Source organism: Oncorhynchus kisutch, linkage group LG3, assembly GCF_002021735.2.
Source record: "Oncorhynchus kisutch isolate 150728-3 linkage group LG3, Okis_V2, whole genome shotgun sequence".
NCBI classification, from domain to species: Eukaryota; Metazoa; Chordata; class Actinopteri; order Salmoniformes; family Salmonidae; genus Oncorhynchus; species Oncorhynchus kisutch.
In genome coordinates, this window is record NC_034176.2 from 30,964,556 (window position 1) to 30,979,638 (window position 15,083).

The 15,083-nt window shown below is 47.0% G+C and overlaps 1 protein-coding gene across 8 annotated transcripts in view; it reads right to left on the bottom strand.

Moving 5' to 3' along the window:
* Window positions 1-8,739: 8,739 nt before the first annotated feature.
* Window positions 8,740-15,083, bottom strand: part of LOC109880372 (AP-1 complex subunit beta-1) — a 53,309-nt gene continuing 46,965 nt past the window's right edge. For 5 of the 8 annotated variants that reach the window (XR_004205286.1, XR_004205289.1, XM_020472596.2 and 2 more), the window contains one exon: window positions 8,740-10,546. Coding sequence is in view for 6 of the 8 variants with exons in the window: in XM_020472596.2 (XP_020328185.1) it covers window positions 10,472-10,546 (75 nt within the window). In the remaining 2 variants the exon portion in view is untranslated. The remainder of the gene's footprint in view (window positions 10,547-15,083) is intronic. The other 3 variants (XM_031804104.1, XM_031804109.1, XM_031804106.1) reach the window with 1 other exon arrangement.

Consider the following 15,083-nt stretch of genomic DNA (forward strand, 5'->3'; position numbering starts at 1 on the left):
TCAAAACACTTGGGTGAACTGTTGGAATCATAAAAATATAATTATTACTCTAATTCTATGGTGTTGTTTGGCATGACAACAAATGAACAGGTAGGAGTAATGACAGGGGAGGAATCAAAGTGCTGGTCATTGTTTCTCAGGGGACCCTAATAGCATTTGAATAGATGCAAAGATGTTACATTTAGACAAAGATTTTAAAATAGGCTATCTGATTTAGAACATTTCTTTGCACAAACAACATGCTGATATAGACCACCACTGGTAGCAACCTGTACAAGAGCTAATGTTTGCTTTGCCTTAGCTAGTGCATTTAGCTAAAGGGTATTTAGCTAGCTAGTTAGCGATTAGCTTTAGGCACATACCAGCTTCCTTAGACTAACTAACTTTCAATTTGCAAAGAGCAAGATCAACAAACTAATATTATATAATAGAGGAAACATGTGGATTCATATTTAGATGCAACATGGAAAACAGTATCTTTGCTATTTTGGAAGAATCTCGTTGAGTGCATGCTGAGAGACCGTGTGCTGCCTGCCTGTTGAGTGACAGGTGAGGTTTCAGCCTGACTTGTTTGAGCCATTTAGAGAAGTGTTGCAGCAAAATATTGTTACGCATGTAATTTTTTATTGGATTTTTTTCGCACAGTGCTCCCAAAATAAAATCTAAATTGGTCACGCTTTGACCTTGTATGTACTTGCCCATTCCATCTGTGTCATCGTTTTGATGAAAGCCATTGAAGAAGCCAGAAATAAAAAATATTTTTTGTAGTGAGCAAGCGTTGCGCCTTTAGTTTTCTATGCTGATCTAATAATTGTTTTGCATCTTTACTCACATTGGTTGAGCGCCTTTCACTTCTTTCCACATATGAAAACTAACACTTCAAAATTTAAGGTAACTTTATTACCACTCTGCAATATTAAATCCCTTCACCCCAAATGATGGCTTGCCTCTGCATGAAATGAACTGTGTCTCCTATCCTATATGGTTATAAATGTGGGATTACACACCAAATGTTCCTGTAAATGGTATACAGCCCAATCCTAAACCCCATACACCCTATATGCACTTGTAGAGATCTGAGTGGATTTGACAGGTATAAGCAATATGGCAATAGCTCCAACTTGCCCTCTTATAGGCTAAGTGGAAGTTTAAACATACTGCTTACAGATGTAGATCTTAATTTGATCACTCTTTTGTGGCTAACAATTTTCCTGCACTGCAGGAAATGCAAACGTGTAGTTTATTCAAAGTTTAAAAAGGCTTCTAAAATTTGTAATTTCCACTTTAAAATGTCGGGCTTGATTTGCCGCAAGGAAAAATGTATCAACCCCTACAAAAAATATCCAGTAATTATAATACACATTAACTGTTGCTGCAAGATTATTTTCCTGCTGTAGTAAACTGGCTCAAATTCAGATCCTACATCTGTATACCAATCTTCACAAGCTTTAATCTCCACAAGTGCTGAGGGCATGGGTTCTAGGGGTTGATTGGGTATTGTGCCTACGACATTGCCCTGTGGAGGATGCCATCTTTCGGAAGGGGCATTAAAATGTGTCTTGACTCTCTGGATATTGAATAGTTTAACATGTTAAGCCTACTTCTCGTAAGAGAATAGGTTCTTACCCCGGTGTCCTGGCTAAATTCCCAATTTGGGCAATCTACCATACTGTTCCAGCGTGCACCCAGTTGCCCAGCCACATGAGCCTGGCCAGGGTGATGGAGACTGTCTGCCTGGCTCCTGGCAGTAATTATAGCTCATTAATCCACTCTCCGCCCTATGTAACTAACACTTTCCTGATGTGTTGGCCACAAAAAATTGGCATAAAAAAATTCTGTATTTTATTTGAACAGTTAATAAATGATTGACGCCATGTCCTTCATCAGTGGCCTTCATCACAACACTAACCAGGTTTCCATTCAACCTATTTATGCAAAGTACATGTCAAATAAATAAAAGTCATGACAGGCCTGATGGAAACAGTTACTGTAATTTCTCGGTAAACTTTCCAAATGTTGACAAAACAAAATACGCTAGACAAGGTGGGACCTTTTTGTGTCTGTAAAATTTATTATGTGAGAAATGGCAGTGGAAATGCTTTTACCTGCAAATATTTCTATAGCAACCATCATATCGAAATAAAGTTGGAGTCATGTGATGATATGTTGCGTGGTCCTCCCACTATGACTTGGGAAAGCATGCTGTTTATTATGCTACAGATGAAATACAGCAAGTTATGATGAATTTCACAGGGTGGTGAAAGTGCACGGTGATGAGCTTGATGCTCCTTTCCAATAACTATCAAGGGTCTTATTCTGGTGACATGACGATTGATGCTTGGCTGCCGTTTGACAAATAAAAATATTGCTGCTATTTTGTCCATAATAATCTTATCATGTAGGCTATATCCGCACTGTGTCTGCGAGCTGTTGACTAAATCGCCAGAGTGGACACATTCGCTATATAATACAACATTTTGTAATAAAACCATCAGTAGAGTTGATGGTTTTGCGATGGAAACCCATTTAACTTTTATTTTTTCTATTCGGTACACAGGAATGTAGCCTCAAAAGTTCTTATTATGTGCACTGTCATCACACACAGCATTTTATCTGCAACAAGCCAAGCTCTACCTTTCATATGAGAAGTATAGAAAACCACCACACTTGTTTGTAGGTCTATAGCTCATATGGATAGGAAGGTATTGAAAGTTAGACTTAACTTTTGGCAAGTTACAACATATATATTTGTAACAAACAGAGGAAGCAGGGGTTTGAATGAGAGCCATGAGTGTACAGCCACAGCTTGCTCATCTCCCTACAGTGCAGTGGCCCTCATCAGTTATATTTCAGATGGTGTCAACATAATTGAATATTGAAGTAGAATGTATTTTTGTAAGTCACCAGAAGTGACATTGTCATAGTCATTCTATTAAACCCCAACCCAAACTCCCCCACCCCTACCCTTGTCACCCCTGCAGAAAAAAATCATAGGGGAAGATGATAGGCTTATTCATTCTTTATAACTTTTTCAAAATGTAAATGTTTTGGGGAAAAAAATTATCATTTAATTTAGACAAACATGAGGTTTTCCTGTAAACACTAGGTTCTGCTGGTTGCACTTTTAAGACGGTCCCTTAGCCGTGAGTGTATAATATTCCCCGTTGAAACCAATTTAGAGTACTTAAAAAAAAACATAACAGTCACCTGAAATTAGACATATTACGCATCTACTTATTCCATAGGGAGAGGAAAAAACTGTTCGCAATTTTGGGGAAAAACCTCCCACAGCATTTTACACTACGAGGGGGCACAAAATCCGCCCTCGTAATTTCCACAGGTACAAAATCCCACTCACTGTATGACTCTTCTCAATATAAACTAGGCCATTAATGCTTTTCTTGCGGTTCTTCAGTCTGTACAATTATTCTCTTCGCATCTCTCACTCTTCTCCAGCAGATGCACCAATACAACTGAATCCATGCGCTCACCAAAGCTAATTGGAGAGGCACGCTATAATTCACTAGCCCCGTAGCTACGGATATATTCCCACGTGCTCTGGAATGAATGAGCATAATCTGTTCTTCACGATGACAGAAGACCCACTGCTGCAAGGGCATGAAATAAATGCATCTCCCCTGCGCACTGGTGTGTCTGCTAGGCGTGCGCGTGCCTTGTGTGTATATGTGTGTGCGTGCGTAGGTGCGTGATTTAATGTGTACGCTTTTTGTCACCTTTAACATGTATTTATGTGCGTGTTACCAATAACCATGATAGTCCTGCTTAGATCTTGTGTAATGAGCTAAACATTTAGAGGGCAGGTACTTCTAATTGGAGCACGAATGATGGACGGTGACGTGTCTACCAAATTTATATTTCAATGTTTTTCCTCAAAGGAGGTTCCAATGAAGAGGCAGCATGTTGTATTTACACTTCCATTGAGTAAGGCTGACGCACAATTGATTGATGGATGGATGAAACATGGCTACCTATCAATAACAATACCTCGGGTGGCAATTAAGCTGTCACACATGATTTATTATACTACACCATTAATATGAGGCACATCCCGTATACTTGCTCCTAAAGCAACAGTGGTAATAAAATGTATGATTCCCTTGCATTAATATTTAGCCTCAAATTAAACATCACCATTTGTCTTGAATTCATTTGTCATGAATTCACAGAAACAAGTGGCGAGTGAGGTTGACAACGTGCTGTCATTTCAGTGATGGATGCCGAGAGAGACACTCAATAAACTGATCCAGGTGAGCACAGTGTGTTCTTGTTGCATCGACCAATTTTAAGTCACCTCATTGTTAATAAAAACGAAACAATTCCATATTTTGGGCTGTTTAGGGGATTAAAAATAGACTATAATTTACAATATAGCTTCAGTGAGGTTAATGTAAAGCTCAATGATGTCAAAGTCAATTAAATCAGTAAAAGTATATCGACCAACCTACACAGAAAATGGTCATGCCAAAACAGTTCTTCACAATTATCAGTAGGAAATGTGTCCAACAGAATCAGCGAATCACTTGAAATACATGCAACACAAATTTCAAAGTTCATGGCATCAATGTCTTTATTTTTCTGTAAAATAATTCGATTAGCCAAAGTCCTAAAATAGTGACAGTTAACCTAATGTATTAATTTAATTTATTTCCATCAAAGTGTTCTAGGTACAGGCCTTTATGCAGCTAGCCTGGATGACGCGACTCATGTGGTACACAGTGAAGGAGTTTGGTGCCAGCCAGACAATTAAGGGCGCTGCATGGTCAATCTGCCATCTCCATTAGCTTTGCAGCATTTACGGTGATATGCAACTCATACTTCTTTGCATTGCAGAGCAGCACAGAGCTGTTGAGGGAGAATTTGTTGTCCTGGCACCACACTGCCAGGTCTCTGACCTCCTCTATGTAGGTTGTCTCATCGTAATTGGTGATCAGGCCCACCACCTTCATGTCCCCTGCAAACATAATGACGGTGTTGGAGTTGTGTGTGGCCACACAGTCTGCATGAACAGGGAGGACAAGAGGGGAATAAGCATGCACCCCTGAGGGGCCCCAAGTTGAAGGTTAACGTGGCAGATGTGGTGTTGCCTACCCTCATCACCTGAGGGCGGCCCGACAGGAAGTCCAGGATCCAGATGCATAGGGATGTGCTTAATCCCAGGGTCCTTAGTGATGAGCTTGGATGGCACGATGGTGTTGAACGCTGAGCTGTAGTAAATGAACAGCATTCTCACATACTGTAGGTGTTCCTTTTGTCCAGGTGGGAAAGGGCAGTGTGGAGTGCAATAGAGATTCCGTCATCTGTGGATGTGTTGGTGCGGTATGAGAATTGGAGTGGGTCTGGGATGATGGTGTTGATGTGAACCATGACCAGCCTTTCAAAGCATTTCATGGCTACAGATGTGAGTGCTACAAGACGGTAGTCATTTAGACAGGTTACCTTGGTATTCTTGGGCACAGGGACTATGGTGCCCAGCTAGCACAGTGGATTCCGGCAGAGTCGGGACACTCGACTGAGAGTCAGACTCGGCCGACGTCATGTGGCCCGAGTGTGGGACGCTTTCAGCAGTATTACTTATGGCTAGGATGTGGGGATTGAGCTCGGGCCGATTCCCAGTGTCAGTTATCTGGCCCAAATGTATTATTTGGGGCTCGGGCTGATTGGGGCTACTCTCTGGCAGATGATTACACGGGCTGCTTAATATAATTAACATTTCATTATCGATTTTTCTATATTTTCTCATTGTTTGTGATAAAAAAACACAATCAGTTCCGGCCCTCCAGAAGAGGGCCACTTCTGGGCCGTTTACTCATTGCTAGCTGGGTGGCCTGCTTGAAACATGTAGGTCTTACATACTGGGTCAGGAAGAGGTTGAAAATGTCAGTGAAGATACTTGCCAGCTGATCAGCGCATGCTCGTGAGTACTCGTCCTGGTAATCTGTCTGGCCCTGCGGCCTTGTGAAGGTTAACCTGTTTAAGGGTATTACCCGCATCGGCTACGGAGAGCGGGAAACACTGTCATGTGGAACAGCTGGTGCTCTTATTCATCGTTCAGTGTTGCTAGTGAAAGCTAGCCTCGCGTCACTGGACAGCTCGCGGCTGGGTTTCCCTTTGTAGTCCGTAATAGTTTGCAAACCGTGCCACATCCGACGTGCGTCAGAGCTGGTGTAGTGGATTCTATCTTGGTCCTGCATTGATGGGATTTCTTATAAGTGTCTGGATTAGTGTCCCGCTCCTTGAAAGCAGCAGCGCTAGCCTTTAGCTCAGTGCGGATGTTGCCTGTAGTCCATGCCTTCTCGTTGGGATATGTATGTACATACAGTCACTGTTGAGTGGAAATGGGCGATGCACTTATTAATTAAGCCGGTGACTGATGTGGTAAACTCCTCAATGACAACGGATGAATCCCGGAACATATTCCAGTCTGTGTGAGAGAAACAGTCCTGTAGCTTAGTTCAGGCACTGAACAGAAACACAATGTGTTTTATAAACCTTACCTCATACAACCCCGCCACTCTCACACACACACGCGCACACACAAACAGGTAAGAGACACCACAGTGAGGATGAAGTCAATATCAGTGATAATGTCCACAGCCAGCTGCAGTGTGGAGAGAAAGAATGAAACTGATCAGCACTGACCCCGGATCCGCTCGTAATTATCACTCCAGGCCCAGCTGCACTGCTCTGATAACACAGCCTTGCTGGCCAGCTCCTTGTGTGAGACATTCATTATTACAGCCTGATCAATATCATACACACTGGTAGTGGCAAAGTAAATTAGCAAGGGTCCAATAATTATAATTATGGTAATAACACTTCAGTGTCAACAATATGAAGATAGTTCTTTATCACTCACAGAAACTACACCTCAATACCAAATAACAAATCCTGAAGATTCTCAGAGAAGACATTATCATGCCATCCTTCACAGGCTGCTCAATGTAGTCCCCTATACTGTGTGCGTGGTGGTATGAGGAATATGAATGTATCGAAGTTTTTCAACCCAATGCTGGTAAGACTGAGCACTGCAAACAAGATTTGGGTTCCAGTCAACAAACCAACCATAGAATTGAGTGGTTTAGCTTATCCACCCTCCCCAGTCACTCTAGGCAGCTTATAGATTTAGTGGGTACAGCTCAGAGATAATGTGTTGGTCCCATGTTTCATGAGCTGAAATAAAAGATCCCAGAAATTTTACATACACACCAAAAGTCGTTTTCTCTCAAATGTTGTGCACAAATTTGTTTACATCCTTGTTATTGAGCATTTCTACTCTGCCAATATAATCCATCTACCTGACAGGTGTGGCATATCAAGAAGCATGACAGCATGATCATTACACAGGTGCACCATGTGCTGGGGACAATAAAAGGTCACTAAAATGTGCAGTTTTGTCACAAAACACAATGCCACAGATACCTCAAGTTGAGGGAGCGTGCAATTGGCATGTTGACTGCAGCAATGTCCACCAGAGCATATAATGTTAATTTCCCTACCATAAGCCACTTCCAACATCATTTTGGAGATATAGGCAGTAGGTCCAACTGGCCTCACTACTGCAGACCACGTGAATGGCGTCATGTGGACGAGCAGTTTACTGATGTCGGAGTGTCCCATGGTGGCTTTGGGGTTATGGAATGGGCAGGCATAAGCTACAGACAACGAACACAATTGAATGTTATCGATGGCAACTTGAATGCCCAGAGATACCGTGATGAGATCCTGAGGCCCATTGTCTTGCCATTCATCTGCCACCATCACCTCATGTTTCAGCATGATAATGCACAGCCCCATGTGGCAAGGATCTGTACACAATTCCTGGAAGCTGAAAATGTCCCAGTTCTTCCATGGCCTGCATACTCACCAGACATGTCACCCATTGACAATGTTTGGGATGCTCTGGATAGACGTGTACAACAGTATGTTCCAGTTCCCGCCAATATCCAGCAACTCTGCACAGCCATTGAAGAGGAGTGGGACAACATTCCACAGGCCACAATCAACAGCCTGATCAACTTTATGTGAAGGAGATGTCACACTGCATGAAGCAAATGGTGGTCACATCAGATACTGGTTTTCTGATCCACGCTCCTACTTAAAAGCATTTGTGACCAACAGATGCATATCGGTATTCCCAGACATGTGAAATCCATAGATTAGGGACTAATGAATTTATTTCAATTGACTGATTTCCTTCTATGAACTGTAACTCAGTAAAATCGTTGAAATTGTTGCATTTCACTTCAAACCCTGACCATCTTGTAGCTCCCAGTCCGTCATGGGGAGAAATAAAGCAGAAGTCCAGATAAAGCGTCACTCGGGACTCATGGCCACATGGATGAGAGACGAGGGAGCATCGGATTAGTATGCAAAGCTGTTCTTTTGAAGGGTGACCAACGATGCTGTAAAAATAGAGTGCTTACTCAACCAAGTGTGGACAGTCCTGTACCTTTCGAAGGTCACGGTAAAATGCCTAACAACTTGTTTGTCTTCCCCTTTAAGACTTAAATCTGTCCTATACTGCCAGTCCAAGCACTGTCTGCATAGGTGCCAAAATGTGGAAGAGTTGCTCATCATAGTGTAAATTCCACTAGTACAATACTAACCACTGTGATCGGCTTAGTCCTCTTTATTACTTCATTCTTACAATATAATACATCCTACTTACATTCTTGATGGATGACTCATGTGAATTCAGAAAAGATCGCAATTGAAGCATTTGTGAATATATCTGATTTTTAATAGTTGTTTCAAATGTAGTCAGTCAAAAAAATTGATTTAGCCTTCAGCTATTTTACAGCTTATCACACACACACAGAGACACACACACACAGACACACACAGAGACACAGACAGATGTAAATCCACTAATCTCCATGCAGTAAAATAGCGAGTTCCCTCTTTGGAGCTGGTCCAGAGAGTTCAAAAGTTTAAATATCAAATTATTTCCCCAAAGAGACACTAGGTAAAAACAAGAATGGTGAAGTTGAGTTGTTCTGATTTTCTTCATACAAAAGACTTCATGATGTGTGCTACCTATATAGTTAGTTTCCTATACAGGTAAAGTACAGAACATACAGGTGGTTTGAAGCCACTTTATGACAGGTGGCAGAGGTACTTGACCAGCTAAGAGGGGAGAAGGCAACAAAGTGGCAGAGCCCATGGAACACTGACAGAGCACAAAGCAGAAACGTCCCCAAACCTCTGTGGCCCTCGCTAGCCTGCCCAGAGTTAAACATCTAATCACACTACAAACAAAGCCAGGAATAGATAATGGAATGAGGAGAGGAAAGGTGCAAGGCATTTGGGAGAGATAGGTATTTTATATAGTAGTGGTGATTATACATTACTCCAACCCTCGGAAATAACAAATAGCACACATGCACCCCAACACACAAATACATGCACACACATGGGGGGGGTAGTGAGAGGGCAAGAAACAGCAGAGGTTCTGTACAAAAAACAAACAAACAATGGGCACACCAATGACATGAGCCAACAACAAACGAAACTCACATGGACCATTTAGTGTCTTTTACTAGCTGGGACATCAAATTCACTTTAAAACAAAAAAGGAGGAACGCGTCTGAGAGAGCATGTGTGTGGAGACGTTGAGAGGAAGTTGTGAGGTGACAGAACAGCAACACAGCAGGTGTTTCACAGCCCAGAGATGTGGAAAAACAGTCTGTACTGTCACATTTTAATGTGAAGCACTGAGGTATGCTGACAGCGGAGATTGAACTGCTAATTACACACACACTAAATATAGGTACTAATTTGCAGAGATGCGAGGTGAGATAATCATGAGAAGAGGAGGCATCGGGGGAGATAAGGAGAAACAGTCACAACGAGCAAGAATCGCATCACAGCCTCCTCCTCTAACAGCACGGTCTGAACACATCGCCCAGGTGTCCCTCAGACTAGAGGCTCATGGGAGGTGGGTGGACTGGATCAGAGCAGCAGGGGTTGAACTGGGGTTAAGCCATCTTATAAGGGAGATCTGACTGGGTAGTGATGTCTCATAGAAATCAGACTTGACTGGGTGGGTTAATGGGAAACACCCACCCACATACAACCACAGGTGAAGGTGAAGTCAAAGGCCGGTCCCAACTATTGACGTGAGTGAAAAAAAATGGGTCTATAGAAAAAGCTTTGGGATCATGTGGGCCAGAGACCTCAGCAGTTTTAAAAATGGACATAGTTTGAATCAGATAAGGACTTGTAGAGTGGAGGAGGGTAAATGTTTGGGTGACAGACAGAGAACAAACAGAAACCAGGGTCCCCAGGGAGGGCACACAGACAGCAGGTTTGGAGATTCTACAAAGAAAAAAGGGCCTTTCAGAAGCCTGTAGGTCGGGGGTCCAGGAACGCCCTCCAGTCAGGGCCAGTCCCCATGCCTCAGGATTCCCCATGCCTCAGGATTCCCCCCTACTTCAGCCCTGTCAGGGGTTCAGTTCTTCAGCACTGCCTCGTAGCACTGGAACACACACTGGGACACCTCTGGGGCTCTGCACTTCAGAGAGATCTGAGGAGAGAAGAGACAGTTACCACATGGTCTGGCTGGTCAAGGACATGCTAGTCTGTTTCTGTCAGCCAGGTGTTGAGAGGACCTCTAGTCAATAAGACTAGTTCAGATATTCATCCAAAGCAAACACTTTGACATGCCAGAGAACACACAGGTAGAAACGATTCATTTTCTTTTAGACAGACAGAAAAGCTAGGCACGGTCAACAATAATCATTTTCTATCTAATAACAAAACCAACAAAAACAGCTAATCATCATCATCATCATCATCCTGGTGGAGCAACTGCTGCCCTCGTCTTTCTCAGGAGTCAAGTGCTTTGAGAGATAAACTATAGTCGAGTGAAATAAAACAGAATCACACTTTTACTGGTCATTTACGCGACAGAACAGCCTTTTAACAGCGAGAGCCGTTTCAGGGATGATGAATGCTGTATAGACGGGATAAAGTCTAATGCGCCTGGCCACTCTTTCATACCTCCAAGAAAAGCTCCTTATGCTAGTCTAGTCAGCTAGTCCATTGCAACTGTAATGGCTGGAGTTTAAACACTGTCTGTTTAACAAGCACTGTAATTGTTTCAGCAGCTTCACCTACTCATGTGTGAAGAGAAGAAGAAAGGGTGAATAACTTACTCCTCCGATTTTAGTTAGAGGCATTTAATTTCATTTGCTGGGGAGAATTCATTAGCATTATACATGCTGCCTCTTATGCCATCTTATCAGCTTGGAGCAGAAAAAAAAGAGAAATAAATAAATAACTGTCCCCCCCCTTCCCTCTCAACCCCTCATTCCCTCTCAACCCCCCCCCTCCCCTTCCCTCTCAACCCCCCCCCCCTCAACCCCCCTTTCCCCTCATTCCCTCTCAACCCCCCCTTCCCCCTCATTCCCTCTCAACCCCCCCTCCCTCTCAACCCCCCCTTCCCCTCATTCCCTCTCAACCCCCCCCCCCCCTCATTCCCTCTCAACCCCCCCTTACCTCTCAACCCCATTCCCCTCTCCCCTCTCAACCCCATTCCCCCCATTGCCTCTCAACCCCATTCCCCCCATTGCCTCTCAACCCCCCCATTCCCCCCTCCCCTCTCAACCCCCCCTTCCCCCCTTCCCTCTCAACCCCATTCCCCCCTTCCCTCTCAACCCCATTCCCCCCCTTCCCTCTCAACCCCATTCCCCCCCTTCCCTCTCAACCCCATTCCCCCCATTCCCTCTCAACCCCCCCTCAACCCCCCCAACCCCATTCCCCCCATTCCCTCTCAACCCCCCCTCCCCCCTCAACCCCCCAACCCCATTCCCCCCTTCCCTCTCAACCCCATTCCCCCTTCCCCTCATTCCTTCTCAACCCCTCATTCCCTCTCAACCCCCCCCTTCCTCTCAACCCCCCCCTTCCCCTCATTCCCTCTCAACCCCCCCCCCTTCCCTCTCAACCCCCCTTCCCTCTCAACCCCCCCCATTCCCTCTCAACCCCCCCCCTTCCCCCCATTCCCTCTCAACCCCCCCCCCTTCCCCCCATTCCCTCTCAACCCCCCCCTTCCCTCTCAACCCCCCCCTTCCCCTCATTCCCCCTCAACCCCCCCTTCCCCTCATTCCCTCTCAACCCCCCCTTCCCCTCTCAACCCCCTCCCTCTTCCCTCTCAACCCCCCTTCCCCTCATTCCCTCTCAACCCCCCCCATTCCCTCTCAACCCCCCCCATCCCCTCTCAACCCCCCCCCCCTTCCCCTCATTCCCTCTCAACCCCCCCTCCCCTCATTCCCTCTCAACCCCCCCCCCTCATTCCCTCTCAACCCCCCCCCCCCTCATTCCCTCTCAACCCCCCCCCCTTCCCCTCATTCCCTCTCAACCCCCCCCCCTTCCCCTCATTCCCTCTCAACCCCCCCCCCCTTCCCCTCATTCCCTCTCAACCCCCCCCCCCCCCCCTTCCCCTCATTCCCTCTCAACCCCCCCCCCTTCCCCTCATTCCCTCTCAACCCCCCCCCCCCCTTCCACTCATTCCCTCTCAACCCCCCCATCCCCCCCCCTTCCCCTCATTCCCTCTCAACCCCCCCCCCTCCCCTCATTCCCTCTCAACCCCCCCCCCCTCCCCTCATTCCCTCTCAACCCCCCCCCCTCCCCTCATTCCCTCTCAACCCCCCCTCAACCCCCCCAACCCCATTCCCCCCATTCCCTCTCAACCCCCCCCCTCCCCCCTCAACCCCCCCCAACCCCATTCCCCCCTTCCCTCTCAACCCCATTCCCCCCCTTCCTTCTCAACCCCTCATTCCCTCTCAACCCCCCCCTTCCCTCTCAACCCCCCCCCTTCCCCTCATTCCCTCTCAACCCCCCCCCCTTCCCTCTCAACCCCCCTTCCCTCTCAACCCCCCCCCCTTCCCCCCATTCCCTCTCAACCCCCCCCCCCCTTCCCCCATTCCCTCTCAACCCCCCCCCCCCTTCCCCTCATTCCCTCTCAACCCCCCCTTCCCCTCATTCCCTCTCAACCCCCCCTTCCCCTCTCAACCCCCTCCCTCTTCCCTCTCAACCCCCCCTTCCCCTCATTCCCTCTCAACCCCCCCCATTCCCTCTCAACCCCCCCCCCCATCCCCCTCTCAACCCCCCCCCTTCCCCTCATTCCCTCTCAACCCCCCCCTCCCCTCATTCCCTCTCAACCCCCCCCCTCCCCTCATTCCCTCTCAACCCCCCCCCCTCCCCTCATTCCCTCTCAACCCCCCCCCCTTCCCCTCATTCCCTCTCAACCCCCCCCCCTTCCCCTCATTCCCTCTCAACCCCCCCCTCCCCTCATTCCCCTCTCAACCCCCCCCTTCCCCTCATTCCCTCTCAACCCCCCCCTTCCCCTCATTCCCTCTCAACCCCCCCCTCCCCTCATTCCCTCTCAACCCCCCCCCCTTCCCCTCATTCCCTCTCAACCCCCCCCTTCCCCTCATTCCCTCTCAACCCCCCCCTCCCCTCATTCCCTCTCAACCCCCCCCCCTTCCCCTCATTCCCTCTCACCCCCCCCCCTTCCCCTCATTCCCTCTCAACCCCCCCTTCCCCTCATTCCCTCTCAACCCCCCCCCCCCTTCCCCTCATTCCCTCTCAACCCCCCCCCTTCCCCTCATTCCCTCTCAACCCCCCCCCCCCTTCCCCTCATTCCCTCTCAACCCCCCCCCCCCCCTTCCCCTCATTCCCTCTCAACCCCCCCTCCTTCCCCTCATTCCCTCTCAACCCCCCCCTTCCCCTCATTCCCTCTCAACCCCCCCTTCCCCTCTTTTCTCTTACCCCTTCTGCTTGTGATGTTTAGTGAGTCTGTTGCTGCAGGATCTAATACGGCTGTGGGAGGCGGTTTCCTTTTCATCAGAGCTCACACAGGAAAGCTAATATTCCCAGCGCAGTGTTTTAAAAGGGAGCACATGCTGGCAGTACTGTAGTCATGTGTTTGATGCAGTACTACTGCAGCTGTGTGTTTGAGGTGCCAGGGATTGTGTGTTGATCTAGAGAGTTCCGGTTGGCTCGTGCTTACCAGTTCTATTTACAGTTATCAGTAAACTGGCCAGAGGCATTTGAAGTCCCATCAGACAGGGGCTCGGGCCTGGTCCTTCGCTGACCAATAGGACAGGAGATCACACTGATGCGCCATAGGCAATGGCAGTTCCCCCAGCACTGTGTTGGTACATTCCATCTCGCTCAAAAGCTCTGATCAGCAAGGTTACATGGTGGGCATTCTGCTTAAGGCTTTGGAAATGCTGCTGAATAATTTTCCTGTCTGAGTGAATATGAGAATTAGCGTTGGAGAATAGGGATTGGTAGAAACATGACAGATGGGTAGTGGATGGAGAACGGTTGGAGGTGTGCAGGAGACGTAGGAAAACGTAAAGATGCTCAGATTGCTGCACCATATAAGGGGATGCGAGAGCCAGAAAGCATGAGAGAAGAAAGGAGAGAAGAAAGATGGCACGGTCGTGATGGTGGCTGTGCCAGAGCAGCATTCAGCATTCTCCCACATCACTGCAATTAGCCACCCTGCCATTGGTCATGCCATTGCCATGGGGACAGGAGGTGAGGGTGAGCTCCACTTCAAAAGGTAGCGCTAAGTACCTGGGTATCATGGGACAACTGGGACCAATTAGGTAGGGTGCTGGAGGAGCCTTGGGCTGAGCAACATTAGGTTAGAGGAGACCAAGTTAGGGTCATTATCACCATAATGATCCCTGGTATAGCTCTTAGCTTTACTGCCTTTCTAAAGGAATCTGTGGAAGGCTGAGTAAAATCCAAAAACTGTTCTTTTCACAGGCTAAAAATAGCCCCTCAACACAAGGGTGCGTCAGGTTGATATTCATGTCGTACAGAGCGTGCATCAAATCCATGCAGCAGCACAGGGAGGAGAGAGAGCATGCATGCTGCACACAGGCAGATGTAGCATCTTTAGTGTTGGATACAGAGCTTCTGATGGTGACCATCTGTAGGGAGGAAGAGAGTCTAATGGGCCCCAGCCCAGCGGACCGAGACAAACCAGAGGAAAGACAGGCAGACAGACAGGAGGCAACTGACAGGAAGAGTCTAAATGGGCCCCA